Source organism: Megalops cyprinoides, chromosome 13, assembly GCF_013368585.1.
Source record: "Megalops cyprinoides isolate fMegCyp1 chromosome 13, fMegCyp1.pri, whole genome shotgun sequence".
Taxonomy (NCBI): domain Eukaryota; kingdom Metazoa; phylum Chordata; class Actinopteri; order Elopiformes; family Megalopidae; genus Megalops; species Megalops cyprinoides.
The window spans coordinates 12,734,363-12,755,931 of NC_050595.1; the positions used below are offsets into that span (position 1 = coordinate 12,734,363).

At 42.4% G+C, this 21,569-nt stretch overlaps 1 protein-coding gene across 11 annotated transcripts in view; it reads right to left on the reverse strand.

Moving 5' to 3' along the window:
* kcnc1a (potassium voltage-gated channel, Shaw-related subfamily, member 1a) overlaps window positions 1-21,569 on the reverse strand; it is a 55,423-nt gene that overhangs the window by 8,789 nt on the left and 25,065 nt on the right. For 10 of the 11 annotated variants that reach the window (XM_036544127.1, XM_036544123.1, XM_036544132.1 and 7 more), the window contains exon 2: window positions 10,782-11,715. In XM_036544127.1, coding sequence (XP_036400020.1) covers window positions 10,782-11,715 — 934 coding nt within the window. Of the gene's footprint in view, window positions 1-58; window positions 6,666-10,781; window positions 11,716-21,569 lie in introns of those variants that run through there. The other variant, XM_036544131.1, reaches the window with a different exon arrangement.

Genomic DNA, 21,569 nt, shown 5'->3' on the forward strand with positions numbered 1-21,569 from the left:
AGATTTTTCTTCTCATTCTTTCGGAATGAAGAAGGATGGAACCAAAATCTTATGGCGCTCTTATGATCAACTTCCATTGTCAACACGTCAAAGCATTTCAGCACGTTAGGTAGGGGATGTCCACAGGAGTAGAAATGTAAGTTTCTATGGAGTTGGATATGGGTAGTGGTGGGGGTCTTGTCTGGTTTGCACAGTAGCAATCCCTCCAATTTGATGCAAAGGAATGAGTCACAGAGGGGGTAGAGCAGGAAGTGTGCATTGATTATCTACTTAACTGTCATAGCTGGACATTAGCTCTAAACTGTGCAAAAGTGAAACAAAGTGTTTACCTGCAGGCCTTTTGCTCACAATGCTCTGCTAATCTGGACAAATTTATGGCCTGTTGACCAACCGAAGAAGAATCTGCTGCTGTTAAAAACCCCATGGGGATCAGAAGGCCTAGCGTTTATGTACGTTTTCTGTACCCCTGGAACCTGCCTGCATCACGATTGTTTTTCTGTTGTTTAGTGATTTTTGTCCCCTTTCCTGAGTTCAGTTTTCCTCCCTCACAGCCATGAGTCAGCAATTCCACAGATTAACGTGAAGGATTTCACTCTGTATCGTGTCATCTTTCACGAGTGACCCTACAACTACGGCGCGGACCGCAACTCTGCTGCAGGCGCACTGTGACCGCAACTCCGCCTGGACTTACTGCTTACTACTACCATCCTGAAAGTGGGGGTATCAGGTTCCACTTGCTGTGACCTGACGTGTATTCAGTGATTCGGCTATCTCATGGGTGTGATAGGCCTGATATGCTGGTAACTCCTGGAGGTGGGAGAAGTGCAGTCCGGGAACTACTCAAGCATTTTCCGTCTGCAGTGGAAAAAAGCAGGTCTGCTTAAGAGGAAGTATTCCAGAGATTTTTACAAACATTTAAAACAATGGCTTGTCATGGAGTGGTGACAGTTAGAGATGATCTACAAGCATCCCCTGTAAAGGCAGCACAGCCTGGAAACAAATGTGTAAAATGCTCTCAATATAAAGGCTGCATACATACACTGTATGTAAAAATGGGGGTGGGGGGTGGGAAAACACCTAAAGACAAACACAACCACGCTCCACGAGCATAAGCAAAAACAGCAGACAACTCGGACTAAAAGGGCCATCAAGGGCATTTCCAGCTGCACTCTAACAATAGAGCTGCCCATTAAAAGCAGACATTCCATTTTTTTTTCTGGACGCATGCAGTCGTAAATAATATATGATAGGCAGATGCCGTCACCGCGTGATTGCTGGCTGCCTCCGAGCACCTGTGAGGAAGGGCCTGCTTCAGACGGCCTCATTCCTCTGCCTGTCCTCATCTGACATCACCGTAGTTGACACACCACTCCAGGTGTGCATGCACTGAAGGCCGTCACTTCATCAACAGGCTCTGGTTGCCACTGTGTGCCAGCTACGGTCTTGGTCTCATCTAATTTGTATTTCAGTCAGCCTCAGAGGTGCATCAATGAATTATGCATGGGATATTCCTAACTCATCATGCAATGTATGGAGTGACTCTAAACGCGGTTTGTGTAGTTTTGTATAATTTTGAAAACACCCTAAAAGACAACCTTATTAACTCTCGGATTTCACAGGGAAAGTTCGCCTTGCTGCAGAATTTTCTACAAATTGTACCAGGGTTTTGAAGGGTCAGATCTGGATTGAAGTTCCAAACCTTTTCACATCATAATAGGAAGAGAACCTGGAACGACGTGACAGGTCTTTTTCGAGGGGAAAAACAAACTCCCACCGGTTTCCATCGTTTCTCTTATAGTCAAACAGTGAAGGAGTAGAGAGCCTCATTCAAATCCCTCAAAGCCTGCCTGAAAGTCATGCAGTTAAGACCCTCACACGTCCACATCACATCAATGGATCTGGGTCACGTTCGGCGCAGGGTTTAAACAGAGGAAGTGCTGGGGCCGCGATGCAGACTCGTCTGTGAGCGAAAGAGGGAGGCAGATGAGTCACCGCCTTCAGAATAGCCTTAGCGTTCCACACTCTCCAGCTCTGTCTTCGCCATCCTCCCCCATCCCTCCTTTGAGTCTCAATATGCAGGTCATGCAGCACACACTTTGAGCTGTAATTAAACACTTCTGCAGAGGGATGTACTGCGAAGCAGCTGCGGAACAGTATCGAGTCTCCCTGCGCAGGAAGTGACACGCTCACAAGGCCAGTACTGTCCACAGCCATCCTGCATACGGCACATGTGGCAGGGGTCACAAGGCTCCTATTCCGCTGGTGATGTCATCCCCTAATGTCAGGACATCAGGGGTTTCATTGGTTCGCTGTTCTTGGAATGTTGGTTTTGGCAAGCTGATCGTGTCTTCTGCTGTGTGGTTGCAAGTTTTGGCGTTTGTGCCCCCACTCAGGCCACCACACCAATTACATTAATGTCATGGTTCAGATACTGTAGACTCACACATGCTACTTGGATGAAGTTGCTTTGGGCATATGGGGAGAATGTAGCAGAAGCCAGAAGAGCATACTTATGCTGCCTCTGACTCACCAGAGAGTGATGTCATTCTCGAAACAGTCTTTATGAATGGAATCATAATTGTGAGATGGACAATTATCACCTGCTCACTGCCCCCCAGCATCTAGGCAGTTTGAAAATAGAAAAATCACCCTGGGGGACTTGGTCACCTCCTTATGGGCTTGATTTGCTGAATTAGTCAGTGAGTAGTTTGCACCTATTTTTGTGCTTTCATTTTCCGTGCCATGCATAAGTCTTGCATGGAGCAGTGTTGCTGAATGCAGCTAAATAAATAATGGTGCAATCTTAAGACAGACCTTTACAATGGACTGCCTGGTCATTTTGCACGGTAGCTACAAACGTGATGGCAGTGATGTTTTCATTTTTCCTACAGTTCACTTGTGCCCCGCAGTGCTAGTGTGGTGATGTACGCTGCTAGCCAATTGCAAATATTTTCCATCTTTTAGGAAGGACAAAAGAATAGAGAGGCATAGAGTGCATGGATCCCTAATGGAGTGCTGATAAAGCTGGTCTATCTCTAGGGGACAATATCTGCTCCGTGTGGCCAAAAAAAAAAAAGAATTGGACCTAAGAGTGACAGCTCTGTAACAACGCCTTAGGCAGATATATACATTCCCCTGTGCTTTCTCCTGGACGGCAACAATAGAACATTTTTTAGGGGAAAGGGGGGTGGGTACACAACAGAGGATGTTTTTCACAAGGACGGCATTTAGTTTTGCAGTCTGCTCATGCCTCTGGGTCCGTCTCCTTTAGAAAGAAGGGTCACCACGAAAAACAAAGCGCTTTTTTTGCAGAGTGAATCTGCACATGCTCAGTCCCTGCCAGAGGATATCTGGTATGAGCGTGGTTCCGCCTCCACCAAAATCAAAGAGGCTCCTCCCGATTGGTTCGGACATCTTTGCTGGCACTCATCTAAAGACTCGCAGCCCAACCTGCACGAAACTGTCTGAAGAGAAAGATGAGGAGCTTAGAAGTGCAGTTTTTTTCAGTTGAGTAGTTAACTCTTCCACCCCGAGTTGAACCCAGCTTGCCTTTGGACAATGTGTCTTTAAACTCGATTCAGAGCCTCAGAGGGCCAGGTTTAGATTCAGAACCTTGGTCCACAGCTCCCAAACAAAAGTTTATTGCAAGATTTTGCTTATGATAGCCACAAATGGTGCACTGTGTGTCCATTAAAAATTGCATGGCTCATGTGACTTTGGGGAAGGTCTATGGGTGGGTTCATAGGTGGGGAATGGGTTATACCCTTGAAAGGTAAAAAATCAACATGCAGTGCTGTAAAATCTGGTGCCCCAGTTTCCTGGTGGGGTGCAACCCTCTTAGATACTTGAGCCCAGGGTTCAGCCAACCTGAGTTACAGTAGTTTTCCACATTTATTAAAAAATAAAAGGGAAACTACCCTGAATGAGGGCAAATTAAAAATAAACAACACATGACTTTCAATCTTTAAGAGAAGCCAGATGAGAGTGATTGAGCCACATGGGGCTGGACATTTCATGTGATTTCAAAGATCTCATTTGGACCAATTAAGTAGATGCTTGGGCCATTTCATTGGAGACCCTAGGAGAATGCAGCCATTATAGCCCCCTTACAAACAAAACCAGCATGGATAAAGTTCCATTTGGGTGGCAAACAACTTGAATGAATAAAAAAATAAGGCCATATGTGAGCAACAGCACTCAAAGGTAAATATGGGTCTGGTTGCACTGTTGCCTTGACCTAGAATTGAAGGATTATTTAGACCTAGAAAGAGAACAGTTTTTCAATGTCTGAATAAGGACCTCAGGTCATGTTCGGTGCAAAGAAAACCAGTACCAAACCTAATCAGAATTAACCAAGAGCTTACTGTATAACTTATTATTGTACCGCAGTATACACTGGTTCAGAGAGTACTAATCCAGTATGCGTTTGTTTCTGGCTGATTAATCTCTGAGGGTGATGTGACTCAGTGTGTGAGGGAAAATCGTGTTTACAGTCTCTTAAGAAAGCCCTGGTGGGTATATTGTCACAGTCAGCAATGAGTGTGGTGCTAAGGAGTCCTCTTGTGTTTTGAGTCCAGTGTCCTGGCTGGCGCCCTGGGACTTGCAAGGACTGGAGCTCGGCTCTGCACTGGGACAATTAGGCATAATTGCAACCCAGCGAGAATACCACCTTCAGGGCTTGCAGCAGGAATGCTAATTACAACACATTTAGAGCGAAGGCAAATTGGTGTCGAAGCACGTGACACCATGTGCAAACGTAAGAAGATGTGTCATTGCAAGTGGGAAGGATGGAGACGGATTACACTAGGGGGGGGATGTCATTTGCATTCACACCGACATTTGCAGACGTTTCTCCAATGTCAAAGTTTCCCATTTCCTCTCATATAATGCCTTGTGTGTAAGCAATGGACTGCTGCATTGAGCATGAGATCCCTCATCAGGGTAATGTTTCTCTGTCAAGACTTTTCATTTCAAAAGCTCCAGTACCATTCAGGTTTACATTAATCTGATAATGATGTTCTATCATTCTATCAATATAACATTCTTCAATGCATACTATTCTGTGTAAGTGCATTCCGGTGTGTGTATGTGTGTGTGTGTGTGTGTGCACGCGTGCATGTGTGCGTGTGTTTATGAGAGACCAGTGTCAGTGCTGCAGAGCTACGCCACTTGTGTGACTAGTATAGGAGTTTAAGCCCGTGAATGGCTGCGGCTCATTACAGAGCTGGAATCCTATTGCGCTGTCGCTCGAACACTGTTGTCATGGCAACAAGCCTGAACTCCAAAGGGATGCGGCTGAATGAAATATATAAGACATCAAATAAAATACAGGATCCGGTGGTGGGAAGGTGAGAAAACCAGCTCTCTCCTTCCCCACCCAGTGGAAGCTGAAGTCAAATATGTAAAACGCGGCAGGACCAATAGCCTGGATCGGCCTGAATTACCTCATTATTTAGGCTGTGTTCTGATGTTCTCTTGCTGTGCTAATTTTGAGCTGTGACGATTGCTTAGGGACGGAGGCTCTTCTGCTTGCTGCGCTGCCTCCCTCTGCTGTTTTGATGGCAATACAAACTGATCTGAAGTCCCCTTCCTCTCCGCCTTGCTGTGCCAAGATGAAAATGCCTCCTGAACGCTGAAGTGACGAACAGGGGACTATTTGAAAGCAGGAGGAGAGGAGGGCTAGACTCCATACTGATCTTTTGGTCAATTAGAATTCCTTTTTGAGAACTGGCTGAGGCTTGCAAAGCACTGTGGGTATTCTCTTCCTACAGATAAACACGTGACTCCTGACTCTGCTCTGCCTATCCCTTAAACAGTTTTTGGGATAAGAATATACAATTCACAACATCAGTACAAAAGCACAGCATAAAACCTGTTAGCCCAATAGCCCCAGACCTGTGGGAAGTTTGAGCTCTGAGCCTGTGGTGCTTGAAACATCTGCTGAGAGCAGAGTTGCCACTTGCCCAAGGGGGGTGCAATGGGATAAAGATGCTGATGCACACAAAGATGGATGGCAGCCCAGTAAAATGGCTCCCCCACATGAATTTCAGAACTACTTGGCCTTAAGAGCACAATAACTTAATGGTCCTCTTCATAAAATTTTATTGTACATTATCTCCACATTACCTTAATGGTATTATATCGCAACGTATCAGTGTCTCAAGCCTGGCAAAGTTGGCAAGGTGAGACAGATACCACCTTCAGAATGCATCTCTACCTCCATACATATTTCTTATTTGCTTAATTTTCAAAGGCATCATATCACTTCTGGGATTCTGGCTCATCAGCTACATTATCTGGGTTAATTTGGGGTCTAACACAACAACAATAGCCAGAGGAACATCTTAGCTGTATAACTTCCTGATTTAAAAAAAAAAAAAAGTTTAAATATGTTGAAAAGTGATAAAATGAGTGCCATTGCAGGGCAGGTTTTCCAGACAGAGAGGCGTTCTTATATATCTTGCATAGAGGGATGAAAATTCATTATAGCCAAGTCAAGCACCCCTAATCACCATCCCACAATGCATCTCCCTGCCTCTGCCCACTGTCTTTGTAACTGTCCACCTCTGGTCCTACATGCATGAGCATGCATGCTCACCTCTGCCCATTAGTGGAGAGGGTGTCTGTGCTTTCCTGGGGCTCCCCCTTCCCTACTGCCTCACAGGCTGCTCCAGAATGTACCATGAGTGGGAGACAAAGGGGAGGACAAAAGGAGAGACGGAGCTGACATCACAGATGACTCATGTTTTTGTCTTGAATTGGCACTCGGGGAAATCGCTGACTCTTCCCATCTGCAGTCTGGGTGTGACACAAGGCTGTAAAAATGAGGCTGTCAGCTAAGGTGCCGTCACAGACACCTGTAATGCTAAAACCAGTGATTAAATAAACACTGGTACAATTACCCTGGACAGGTAAATGGGGGAACCTCAACAAAGCAATGAGGGAAAGTGAAGCAAAAATTCTGGCCCTTTTCAGTACAGCTGTCAGTATTGGGCATTTTTGCTTACTTGTTTCCAAGCTTACAACTTCAGCAAGACATTCGATAGCTATTGCTAGAGCACCCAAAACAATGCTGCTATATGCTCATATTACCATTTCTGTCTCAGCATTATGAGACCAATGCATTGTGGGTCTCCAGCACATATGCTGTTCACTGTTGAGAATTAGTTCCTATTTTAGTCACACTTTGGGAATGTGGTAGCCAAGAGATGAATCGCTCATGTAACTATTTAAGGATGTCTGTATACAATTATGCTTGAAGAAATGAACTGCTAGATATATCTCATGTATATTTCAGTCTGGGTTACCATAGCTTGGAGCAGACACAGCTGCCTGTTAACATACAATTAGTGAGCAATAGATTTCCCCTTGACCAGTTTCCTGTAGACTGAAGTGATGAGAGCTACAACTCTTCACTGTCTGTCTCTAGGACTACAATCAAGGGGTGACACAACACTAAGGTCACAGTCCTGAAAGCAGCTATGAATGAAGCTGACCATCAGGCTTCATTAGCAAACCACAGCTTTGAGCAAACGCCCAACCAGGCAATGGTGGACATAAAACCTTTTGTTTGCAGGGAGGCTTGTGTGGTCTTCCACTCACTTCAGCAATAGGTGTAGGTGGTCTTCCAATGGAAGCTGGTGGCTTTCAGAGAAAGTAATTTTTCTGTGCCAAAATCTGGAAGCAGCTTGAGCTTATTCAAGCTTTGACCACCTGGTGGGTACGCACCAGGCAAGAGGTACCATCTCCTGTGCAGTGCCAGCACTGGATGCATATGCATCACATGGCAATTCCAACTCTATGGCATTACTGGGCTTTTAAGAACCTATGGGAGCAAGGTAGCCTGCCTCTGTCCAGTGCCAAGTTTGAAACGGAGGTGCAATTAATTTTAGAGCTAAGAAAAGAAGCCAGAGGAGTGAATCGTAGCCAATAGGTTAGCAAATCAAAAGATCATTTTATGTGATTTGATTTCGTGAGGATATCTTAAAAACCAATCACAATGATGGTCAATTGACCCCTTTGTCCTTGTGGCCTTTTAATGTGTTTTTTTTTAATCTAACATATGTATGTCTACAGTGCAGCATAGGTCTTTGCACTGGTATTCTGAATTAAGAATACGCTTTCTTGTATTGCTGTATTGTATTATTTGTTGATACAATAAAAAAAAAGAGCCTCACATTGAAAATATTTTGTCAGTTATTTTGTCTTCAACTCATGCATTTATGCATTTATTAAAGGGTTGTGAACTATCTGTCTTTGATTGCTTTTTCTACAGTGCTGTGTGTTAATTGAGGGCTTTTTTATTTTATTTCTTTAATTTCATTACTGCACACTGACATTAATGACTTTGATTTTGGGCTGTGGGTTTTCTGCCTGCCCAGTGGAGGACTTTTTGTAAGCCAGGACCATGATTATGTGTCTTTTCCCCCTTTTCCCTTGTTTTTGGTGACTTTTTTTCCCAATGCTTTGTCAGTGACATTTTCCCTCAGCATGGTTTAAGTGATATGGCACTATCTTACTTATTTCTGTATCCTAGTAGTAGAATGATGTAATTCTTTGATTAATATTTTATCAATAATTCTTTACTTGATTGTTACATGTCTTCTCCTGAATTGCACCCCAAAACATTATTTTTCCATAAATGCTGGTGATAATATTAAGCACAGTATGCTCAAAAAGCATTGAAGCCCATGTTACATAAGGGACAAAATGAGTGATGTACCCTGCTCTAACATTAACAGAAAAAAGAGACGTTTTAATGTTGCTTACTTTGTTTGCCAATATAAAATGCTATATCATATATGTTGTCATGTTTATTTTTTTGATAATGAACAAAAAACTGAGTCATAAAAGATGATGAACTCATGATAAATATTACAAGGGCTAAATTTCAGAAGTGCACATGTCTAGATGACAGCAACTGCCTCTCACTTGCTTCCCCTTCACAGAACCATGAAAACCACTCCTGTTAAATTTGTCGGTTTCTCAGAATCAATTTAGCACCACACATACAGTGGATAATCAGCATACAATGTCAACATACAAGTCTTCAGTTAGGCTAGGAGGAATCCATGGCCCCATCGAGGCAAACCGTTAAAAAATACAGATGGGCAACACTTTTTTATAGTCCCAGAAATTCACTGAGAGAGATGGCTATCTCCAGAGGGGAAATCCAACCAAACTGCTGAAAAGCAGCTTAGAAACCTCCCTTTAACTGACGATTTCAATGTCAAATCAACAGATGGAAAATGAAATTCATTTTTGAAACAAAAAAACATTTTCACATTTTACTTTGTATCAAACACATCAATCAAGGTTGTGGTGACCCTTACTTTGAAAGTTCTATTTTAATCAGCAGAGGTCACCATTAAATGAACATTTACTATTGGTCTTAGATGAAATCACATTTGAGATGAATGCAACATGAATTAATGTACTTAATGTAAGTACATTAACTTTTAAAAGCCGTTAAAAGTTGGTGTCCTGCACACCTTGATTGTGGGCGACAGTGGCTCAGGAGACTGGGGATTGGAAGGTCCCTAGTTCGAATCTGGCTCATCCTGGCAGAGTGTCGAAGTGTCCTTGAGCAAGACACTGAGCCCCCAACAGCTCCCAGTGGCCAGTTGGTAAGCCTGTATAGCAGCCTCTGCCACTGGTAGGTAGATGTGAGGCATATAACTGTAAAGTGCCTTGAGTACTCAAATGAGTAGAAAAGCGCTATATAAATGCAGTCCATTTACATAGCATGTCAGCTACAACTTTGCAGCTGTCTTATTGGAGCTGGCTAGCCAGCTTGACGCAATTAGAAAGCAAGCAAGCTAATTTACAACTTTATGCCTGCAGTTCGTTTTTGGCTAATTTGCGGCTGTTCTATTTAATACTGTTTCCCTGTACAGCAGTTTGATGGTAACATAGAGAGCTATACACAGCACATCAAGTTCAAAAACTCAAAAAGTTTCTTACAAAATCCAATAAACTCAAAATGTACTGTGTATGCGGGATTGTTTCGATGTCTCTTATTTTGTTATAAATCAGTGAATGCATAAACGCATAAGTGACACATCTTCCTCCTAAATTGTCTGAAAATTACTAAAGTTCCAGGCTGACTCTTTAAACAGTCCTGCACTAGGGGCGCCCCTTAACCCAACTGAAAATACGAGACCCAGTCAACTGCGGTCTGGAAATTACAGGAGGAAACAGTTTCAAGGGAAGGGATCAGCTCGTTTAAGAGAACAGTGTCCCCCATAATTGTTAGGATGTGGTGAGGTTTTGTAAAATGGAGGGGTAAAGGAAAGAGGCGGGTGAGATCTGAACAGGACGCGGGCCACGGTGGTATGCCGTTGGATGAATGCGCCGCCGCCTTCCTTTGGCGGAGCACTGACTTAGGGAATGCGGCTCGCTCACACGAGTAAGGGGGTGGAGTGAGAGGTGGCGGGGGGGGGGGGGGGGGGGGAGGAGGGGGGGGTTAGAGGCGGGAGTGAGGATCTGCTTGGTAGGAGGTTAATGATGGTTGAAAGTGGACAGGTGACGCGTGTGGGCGTGGAGGGGGAATCGTAAGGGGGTGTCGTGCGGATCGTGGCGTGTAATGGCTCGTGGGAAGGGAGTGTCATTGGTGATTGGTGAGTCGGCGGGGGGGGGAGAGGGGGAGAGAAGGGTGAGTGTGGACGGCAGGTTAGGAGTAAGAGGAGAAGAAGAAGAAGAGGGGTTTTGTTAGTAAGTCATTTTTCAAGACTCTGTTTTTTTTTTCAATCAGATGGACATGCCTCTCAGAGGTTTCCTACCTGCTCTGTTTATTTCTAATATCTCTTCTTGTGCCAGGGGGCACGTGTCGCTCTGTGTGCTGTGATGTGGCGAGTTTACACCCGACTTACAGTAATTGGGGGAGCCAAGCTGAGGGGCCCGTGGGATATGCTTGTTTTTTTTCTTTGGTAGCTTCTGCTTAGCCATTGCCAAGGAGTAGTACATTCCGAAGTTGTTGACAATGACAGGAACGGGCATGGCGATGGTCAACACGCCGGCAAGGGCACACAGGGCGCCCACCAGCATGCCCGACCAAGTTTGGGGGTACATGTCCCCGTAGCCGAGGGTGGTCATGGTCACCACCGCCCACCAGAATCCAATGGGGATGTTCTTGAAGTGCGTGTGCTCGCTGGCCCGCGGGTCGTTGGGCTTGGCCCCGATTCGCTCGGCGTAGTAGATCATGGTGGCGAAGATGAGCACGCCCAGGGCCAGGAAGATGATGAGCAGCAGGAACTCGTTGGTGCTGGCCCGCAGGGTGTGGCCGAGGACCCGGAGCCCCACGAAGTGCCGCGTCAGCTTGAAGATCCGCAGGATGCGGACGAAGCGGACCACGCGGAGGAAGCCCAGCACGTCCTTGGCAGCTTTGGAAGACAGGCCACTGAGCCCCACCTCCAGGTAGAAGGGCAGGATGGCCACAAAGTCAATGATGTTGAGGGTGTTCCGGATGAACTCTAGCTTGTCCGGACAGAAGGTGACGCGCATGAGGAACTCGAAGGTGAACCACACCACACACACGCCCTCGATGTAGGTGAGGTAGACCACAGTCTCGGTCTCCTGGATCACACGCTCGAGCGTGCCATTCTCTGAGTGTTCCAGCTCCGTGCGGTTGGTGATGGGGTTGAAGGCCTCATGCGTCTCCAGGCAGAACGTGGTAATGGACACCAGGATGAAGAACAGCGAGGCAAATGCCACCCACTGTGGGGGAGAGAGAGAGACAGAGGGTGAGTTGGGCAACTGACAGCATCAAAAGAACAGTGTGTTAAACAACCCCCAAAAAGCTCTTCACAACTCCAGCAGAATCTAGGTCAGAGCTATTCACAGGGCGTGTCACTTAACACACCGTGAACCTGAATCGTCACGTTCTGTAGATGCCTGTACTGCAGCCAAGAGCTTGAAGTGCCCATCTGAGTTGGCAAGCGGTGCAGAATTGTGAGCACTGAGGGTTGGTTTTGGAAAGGCATCAGTACACTTGAGCGATTTTCCAGGACGGCAACCAAGCACTGCCTCTGCAAAAGCAGTCAGCAGCAACTTCCGTGGCTTAGGCTTTACATTTTATCCATTTATACAGCTGAATATTTGCCGAAGCTAATTGGGTCAGGAAGTGTACTTTGCTCCAGGATACAAATAGCAGTGTCCCATATGTGAATTGAACCTGCAACCTCCTAGCGACTAACCCAATTCCCTAACTATTCCACAATGATGAATTATGAGGTATCAATAAATATAAAGCATGATAAGCCTAATCTCAGTCAAAACGTTTTTATTGCTGTGAGGCAGACTGGGAATTAAAACGTTTTCTTCCTGTGGATTCAAAAATTAGCTTTAGCATGAAATACTACTACTACTACTACTACTACTACTACTACTACTAATAATAATAATAATAATAAAATATTATCATCAGTAGCAGTTGTAGCAGGATGATATAGAAGGTGGATCGATGCCAGAAACGATACTGGAAAGTAGGTAGCTGAATTCAACACTGATACAAAGAGAGCAGCAAATGTTTTGGAAGTTACTGGAACTGTAAAGTACAATTTGATAAAAGTCCAGATATGAGCAGACAGCTGGCAAATGAAATGTAACACTACCAAATGTAAAGCTTTTCATATATTGAAGCATTAATATTTTATAGGGGAACATAATGGGGTGTCCATTCAAAGAGAAAAACTTGAAGTTGAAGTTGAGGTCTTGAAGTTGACTCAACTCTGTCAGGAACAAGCGTATACAACACCTCAGACCACATTCAGAAAAATGCATTCTGGTAACTGAACTATGAAAAAGACACGGAAGCTCTAGAAAAGGTGCAAAGACGGAAAATAAGTCTCAGCTTTTAAACAGATGTTTTTTTAAGTAGAGACTTAAGGCATTAATCACTTTAGTCTTAAATTCTCTCATAGCTTCAATTGACTAAGTTCTATCAACAGAAACAGATAGTACAGGCAATTAAAGAAAGGAATTGTCACACAGACACTAGAAACAAAGTACAGTAAAACTGCTATATTTTTGCAGTTTTTAGTGTATGGAATTTCAGTGCAGTCAGAAGTGCTAGGACTGGTTGAGACCAAGCTCAATACAGATTCATTCTAGAAAGCAAGCACTGTGATAAGCGTGGATGGTCTGAGTGGCCTTCTCTCTTAGATCATCTTTATGTTCTTTTGTTCTTATATAGATCTCAGTCCTTACTTCTAATAAATTATTAAACAGTGCACTACTATTGCTATTAACGGCAGATAAGGTTGTGCAAAATGTGCCATAATATTAAACAAGAGGCAGGAAGCTGCATATCACAAAGACAATGTGACCACTACACCTATTTGTATAAAATAAGTCATTCTGCAGTGAATGTCATCAATCAGCCATCCTCTGCAATTAGATAACTAAAATGAAAATATAAGGACAAAGCAGACATAAGTGATGTCCATAGCAAAACACCACTGATATTTTAGAAATGAGGTAAGTAACTTTTCCCTAAAATAAGTGTCACAGAGTCTTGGTAAACTACACATTTTATCCAGAACATCCCTGCAGCACTTAAATATTGCATCTAGGGCACTGAGAATTACCCTGATCCTAGAGACACTCTGTATATTCTTGGTCTCAAACCTATTAACCTCAAGACTAATTAACATTACTATACTAAGAATGCTAATCAGTACAATTTATTTGTTTAAGGACCTACAGTACAATAACATACATCTGAGTGAAACATATTTGCTTTTATATTTGGGTTTGAACAAACACAGGGAACAAAAGTCTTTCACAGGTCACACAAACAAAATAGACAGTGACACCAGTCTTGTTAACTGTTAACATTCATATTTTACATAAAGATGAGGCAAGTTGTTAAATTAGATTAGTGCTGTCAACACAAACCATGTGCACCAATACCTTCGATATGTTTATTATGACTGTATGTTGATATATTTTTAATGTGAACTGTGTATAGCTTAGAATAAGAATTCTCCATATCTCTTTATTGTCTTATTTAGTGCATGTCTATGTCTGTCAGAGCCTATCTTCTGATGAGGCTAAATGCATTTCCAAAGACACTGATTTAAGACCACCTTTCAGGGTGCATTACTGAGAGATCCCACTGACCTCACAGAGGCCTGACTTCCTTTTGAAAGGGCTGCAATGAGCAACGCACTGATTAAGAGTAACACTGCTGTAGAGGGGACGCAGGTGCAGTGGTCACGGTAACTCACAGGGTGTCTGATTGAGGGAGTTCCTGTGCCAGCATCATGGCTCACAACTGTGGACTTTCCCCCCTGGCAACTGGGGACTGTGGGCAGGTGTGTGTACAGTATAGTGTGTGTGTGTGTGTGTGTGGGAGTGTGTGTGTGTGTGTGCATTCTATGCAAGGTGTCACATTTCTGTGGCACCCCTAGTCATTGAAAACTAAAATCTAACACAGTGCCTATGTCAAAGACTCAGCCAAATGAGGAAAAGCCCCCTCCATCAGCTGGTTGTTCCCAAATGGTGGGTACAGTTCGATGGTGGCGCATATCTTTGGACTCTCATGGGGGCTTGGCATGAGTAAGTAATTATGTACTAATCCATTTCACTGTGTGGGCCATGTAAGGTACAGGGAAAGGACAAGTATATGAATGTCTATAAGAACTGGGGTTTTGTCAAACGTTTGCCATCCATAATGGATGTAAAGCCATGGGTGTATTTTGCCAGAGAGTACCTATGTGTGCCACAAAGGTTTTTCGAACACAAGCCATGTGGTATAAAAAAAAAAAAAACGAGATTTGATCTTGTGCACTATTTCCTCAAATCTCTTCTACTCACAGGTGTCAGAGAGATGTTCAGAAATTGTAATCAAACGTTATGTAATACACCATACTGGCAAAATGGCTCTCAAACACTGTCTTCACATTAACTGTCTAGCAAGATAACTAATAACATTTTCATTATTTTTCGCTCTCATCACAAAATGTCATAAACTTTAGCTAAACAACATCATTAATTTACTTCACTATTACAGTTTATTAAGTTAAACACAAAAAATATTGATAGATATTAGTTAAAAACCAAACATCTTTCATAGTATAGTGAGTATACTATAGTTTAAGGCATAGTATATAGAACAATTCATAAAGCTGTTTGGTTTTCTTTGCCCACTTTTGCATCCAAAAGTACAACAGTTGAGATAATTTTCCTACTTTGTTTCACAAAAGCACTTCGCTGTGGCAAATCTTCCACAGATGACATGCAGAGGGTCAGCAGAGAATGTCATAAGTGCTCATCCACAACGCTGTCAGGTCAACAATGCACAACTTTGCCAATTATCCATTAGGCTTGTCTCGATGCAAGACTCCCTGTCCTTGTTCAGGAGTGCAGCAAATGCAATCTTCTGATAAGCCTGCACTCCAACAACCACTATTTTTCACACTACAAGTATTACGGTGCACCAGAGGAGCAAATGCTGAACGGAGGGTAGGCACACTTCCCTAATCTCACCGGGGTGATCTGATGAGTTGTGAGAGTGGTGCAATGAGGGGACCCTGGCTGATGAAACCCATCATATTCTGGTAGAACAAAGCCAACTGTGTTTGGTGGCTATGGACTTCTGGTCAGTGTTTGCAAATGACACAGCTCAGACCCTAACTTCATTTTGAGCTGGAGGATTCATCTTGCACATGGGCCAGGAAACTTAGCTGAATGAGCCCAATGTTTCCATCTCTTGCCCTTTAGCCATATCTTTGTAGGCCATTTTAAAGAATTTTCTCCCATGCCTTAACCTATCCCCCAAATATTGACCTGCCTGTATATATGAATTGTGCAATGCATATATCTGGTGGAAAGCAACTGCTTTTGATGATTATTCCCATCTGTGTTTGTGTTGAGTGATGATATTAGAAGGAAGGTTCACCCAAAACCCACTGCAGTTATCTGACAGGCGATGTACAATATAGAAAATGAGAGTCTGTTCTGTGTTCTGTGTACAGCACCTATCCAAATAACGTTGATACTCCATATATAGTTATTTCTGAATTTAAAATATGAATAGAAAAACAAACAGTTTAACTAACGTGGAACATTTTGAACAAATGAATGCAATTTTATCCTCATGGTGTGTACATCTGGCGATGGATGTGACATTTGCTGCATTCCCCTTCCTGTCTGTAGGGATCTGAAGCCTTTAACGAGAAGCAAAGCAACCTCAAGCATCTGCCTCTATCTACGCAGACCGACCTGAAACTCGGATGGTGAGTGACACGTCCCAGCGCCCGAGTCGGCGTTCGATAATCAATGCCTGGCTCCTGGCAGGCCGAGCTCTCAGCATTTGTGGACATGATCTGACAGTTAGCACAGCAACACCAACGGCATTATGGATCCGCACTTCTGTCACTGTCCTCTTCATTTCACTCATTATCTTTAAAAGAGTAATTGTCATTTGAAGCACAGTCACATAACAGCAAGTCTGCTGGTAGTTCATGCGAAGGTTGAAAGCAAAAGGACAAATTAATCTACTCAACCCTCAGTGTAGGTGTGTAACACAGCATATTTGGAGACAGGTACTTTGTTATTGATTGAGTCCACTATAAGACATTAAAACCCTGTAAAAAATTTCAGCTTTGGCTGCATGTGTTACATATATTGCCAACAAAAAAGCTAATCTTTACTGTTACCAGTAAGAAAATGGCCTAATTTTTCCAACCTGGACAGAACAGTTTTTAGAATTATTTTGTTGTTCTTGAATGATAAATACTTCTGAACACGCCTCAGAGGTGTCACTTCAATAATGATGAATCACAGATTGTGTAACTAGTTATATATACAGTTTTTGTTTAGTTAGCCTGATTGTATTATGTAAGCAAACAACCAGCAATCAACAAGAGTAGTGTATTGGCTGGCTAGCTTTTGGAAAGTTTTAGAGCTGTGAGATTTTTACATTTTTTTTGTTCTGATTCTGTTGTTATTACCAGACAGTAAAAAAAGTGTTACTGAACAAAGGATAAAAGCAAAGGCAGACCACCAATGGGCACCAGAGAAAAGAAAAAAGAAAATCATAAAATAATGGGTATGCAATTGTAATAACTGTTACCATAAATAACATTTATTGCATTCAAAATAAAGTAGTATTCAGCCCAAGTGTCCATAGCTTGCTCCAGTGGTAGCTATACTGACCACAATGAAAGAAGGAACAAATCAGTAGATTGATCATGGAAAAGAAATTACAGTTCAGTTCTGACTGTACTATTGTCTGGTTAATTGCTGTGTGTTACTAACACATTTTTAACCTTCCTGTTAAAAAAAGCAAATGGTAACTGACCCTGCTGCTTTGAAATTCGTCTGCTATACAAACACTACATCATGCACCAGGGCACCATTCTAGGAGGAGGTGTGAGGATGTGATTTATTAGTGCTGATGTCAGTCCGTGGGAAGAGAGATTACTCAGCATGTTTATTTGTAAATGAGACAGTTCCTTATCAATGCAAGCATGTGATTGGCCAAACAGCACACAGGACTGAGTATGATGGGGGCTTTTTCTTGCTCTTTCAGCTAGGGATGTGCATTGTATTTGCAACTGACTGGCTCTCAACAGCATGGATCTTTTTGTCCTTCATGAAAATTTTGGTTTCCCATTAGAAATGGAATACACCTCCTCCTCCTCAGAAGAGTCAAAAGGGTGTGGTGCACAACTACACAGAATTCCCAAGATGAGTATGCTGAGTAAACCAAACCACCCCTGAGTGATTGACCCTGATGAGTTGTGGGCCGTCAACAATTTTAACCAAAGCCAAATTAAATGGTTCAATTAAAAACTGAAATATTTATAAAAGGAATATAAAAGGAATCCATCAAACAGAATGTCAATGAACCCACACAATTCACACATAGAAAAATGTCCTGATGCAATACATAAAAAGTAAGTAAGTAGTAATAAGTGTACAAACAAAAACTGCCATAAACAGTAAGTAACAGCTGACCAAGACCCGCACTGGAAATTACTCAAGTCTGACTGTACTCTAAGAGAAGGAAATGGTACTGCAAAACAAATTAAAAACTGTTCCAGACAGTGAGTACAAATATGGAAAAACAAATATTAATCTATTTCAAAAAATTTAAACACAGCAAAACAGAATGAAATAATGAGATAATGCTTTTAACAAGAGGCAAAATATATTAAGACGAAAGCATCTCTGACCATTTTCCCTACATACACACATTGACAACATGTTGAAAATGGAAAATAAAGGAGAATTCTTTGCACATTGCACAAAATACTGGAAAAATACTGAAGCTGCAACTTCTTATCCTTCTGAAAAAATGACTGCAACTGCAGAACTGTTTGTCAAAAACAGACCAATGTACATAGACTGCCACGTGGAATAAAAAAATATAACTTGAAAAATAGTACAGGGCTCCTGAGAAGATCAGTCGGCAAGACACTCATCTCAAGAGCAGGCTGAGCCATGATATTTGCAAACATCAACAAAATGAATTGTTATACTGGGGATGAGGGTGGATAAGTCAGCCAGGCTCCCCTCTCTTTTCTCATGTCAGGTACCCCACAAATCAGCAGGCACCTGCAAGTTGCTGAAATGTCATCAGCAGAATAGTTCCTATCCTCCAATTGGCAGACACTTCACTGTTGTGTGGCAAGTGGTGTGTGAGTGTATGGCATTCATGAGAGGATGGCATTCATCCTGCATAAGTGCTCCTGCACAACTATAAAGGCTGTTGAGGTGAGATGAGCCTGATGTGCAAATGGCACATCATATAAACTGTATATATACTGTACACCACTTATACTGTATATAAACACATACACAGTATACATACATACATATATATACACATATATATATATATATATATATATATATATATACACACATATATATATATATATATACACATATATATATATATATATACACATATATATATATATATATACACATATATATATATATATATATATATATATATATATATACACATATATATATATATATATACACATATATATATATATATATACACATATATATATATATATATACACATATATATATATATATATATATATATATATATATATATATATGTGTGTGTGTGTGTGTGTGTATATGTGTGTGTGTGTGTGTGTGTGTGTGTATGTATGTATAATTTTTCCATGCTCTGCCTGTTCACACAAGCACACTATTAAATTACCCGACAGACCGACCCACAATCCTGCCACCATACAGCGTACGGTCCTCCCTAGAGAGCAAACTTACTGCTGCAGCCCAGCCAGCCGCGTAGCATTCCTTCCACCGAGTCTCAGATCGGCAGTAAAAAACGTCCAGCAGCAAAAAAATCAAACACAACCATTTGAATCTGGACAGCATTACATTGGCTCAATGAAATAAAATTACAATAAATTAGAATGTTATCTGGCTCTAAAAAAGTCAGCCTATTAGAGTGTTTGGTGAGCGTCCAAACAGAGAGAAATCCTGACCGAACAAAGCCTGTGAAAATTGGAAGGCATACAATAAATCATAGGGAGCCAGAGGAAAACAGTTTTGCGGTCACTGCAGCAAGGAGCAGACTCCGAGAAAGTTCATTTTCTATCATAAAAATATGCACATGCTAATGAATAAAAATGAACAAAAAATTGGTTTGATTGAAAAAAAAAAGACTTTTGGAGGTGATAAAAGCAAATGTGGATGAGAACATGGGAGAAATCTGTCATTGTCACAAAGAAGCATATGTGTATGTTCACACTTACTCTAAATGCAACTATAAATTGTTTTCTTGAGTAATGATGAAGTCATTTCCACAGTATGTATTCTGTGAGGTGCAATATTTTTAACCTGTCAGACCTATAAATTTTAAGTTTTAAGTAAATTTTAGTCATTTTAGGTTTAGTTGATATGATGACTTGAATTGAGCGGGTGGTTACTTTTTTAAAAAAAAAAAAACAAAAAAAAAAACAAGCCTGGATATTTGTTACCACTAAGCTCATTCTTGGGTAACCTAATTTTTTGGGTGGTGCAGACTGGGATATCTTAATCTGCAAGGCCCTGCTGTAATGTAAATTTACAAGGCAGGAAACCAGTGCAATTACTGTGGTATCATCCCTGGACTGCAGCATGTGAAATCCACTGGACAGACAGGTAAGCGGTTCTTGTTGGATTGCTAGGATTCCTGCCAGCAATCTAAAGCACTACACAGCCTTCCAGTGGTGCTTGCATGCGACCCTTGTCCTCTACACCATCAGAACCGTTTTCCAGGGCACAGCCAAGCAGTCAGACCCAGACAAGATTAGTTTGGCTAAATTATTTTGTTAGAACAGCTGCTCTATAAAATTCTTACAGATGGACAATTAACGACTAACAGGTTTTCGTTCTGTGGATTTATCAGGGAGATGCCAGGGGATGTGCAGCTCTCTCTGTGCTCCACTTTCTTCCCTGTCCCAGAGCAATCGGATTGGGCGGTGACGTGACTGACAGATCAGGTTTCCGAGATGAGGGAGGGCGGACTCGGTGAAGTCATTAAACACTGTTAACGACCTTGCGGCCACTAACCTTCACTCAACAGCGTCAGACCCGTGAAGGTGACAGAGCCAATTCCACGTTGCCCAGATGAGATAATGGATGCACTTCATTGTGGAGCTTCATTTTCTGTGAACGAACCAGCTGATCAGCTTCAGGGAACGTCAGCAACAGAGAGGACGAGTTCACCTCTAAAGTGGCTCATCTGTTTAAGTTGGTCTTTATGCCTGCAGTTATTCCATTCCTTTCCTGTTCAGTCCCATCTGAGGTCCATGAAAACAGAGATTGATATGGGAAAGACACAGCTGCAAAAAACACCAACCTGCCTCCCCCCCTTCCCACCTGTGCTGAGCATGTTGATTAAGAGCATACTTAAGGCTATTTTTTTTCCCGAAAGAGGTCTGTGCACTGTGGAGTACTGCAGAATATTTTAGCCTTGTCGAGTCAAATAAAGTCCAGCTCCAGCCTTTTATGTAATAAACTAGCTGGTACTGGCCATATTCTTGCATGAATTCTTGCACGGAATTCTTGCTTGGCTGAATCTGACTAACTGTGGCACATGGCTTTAAAAGCATTTCCCCCCAAAAGTGCATCACAGTCACTGGCTCACATACTCCTAATTTTTATACCCACCGCCATTCCACGGGCAACTTGTATAATGCCCCCTAAGGTATGTATACCTTTCCAAGTCACCCGATCGCTTTCTGTAGCACAGAGGCAGTCAAAACTCCCTTCAGTCATTCTCTTTAGTGTTACTGTATGTACTCTAGAAGTTATTTTGACAGTCTGAGAACCTTGTCTTCCATTTGCGTGCGGGTATGAAAGAGTCTAAAAGCCTTCCTTCGCTCTGCATCTAGCATTGGTGATGTAAAAGATTACTGTGTTAGAACAAACACACTTCCAAATACATTTTACCTTTCACTGGCAATGCTCTTCAGGGAAGTGATTTTAAAGATGAAACAGACCCAACAGTAACACTTAGTCAACGACGTGAGCACGAGTGTATATACCTGTGTATGCGTGTGTGTCTTCATTCGCCTGAGGGATGACCT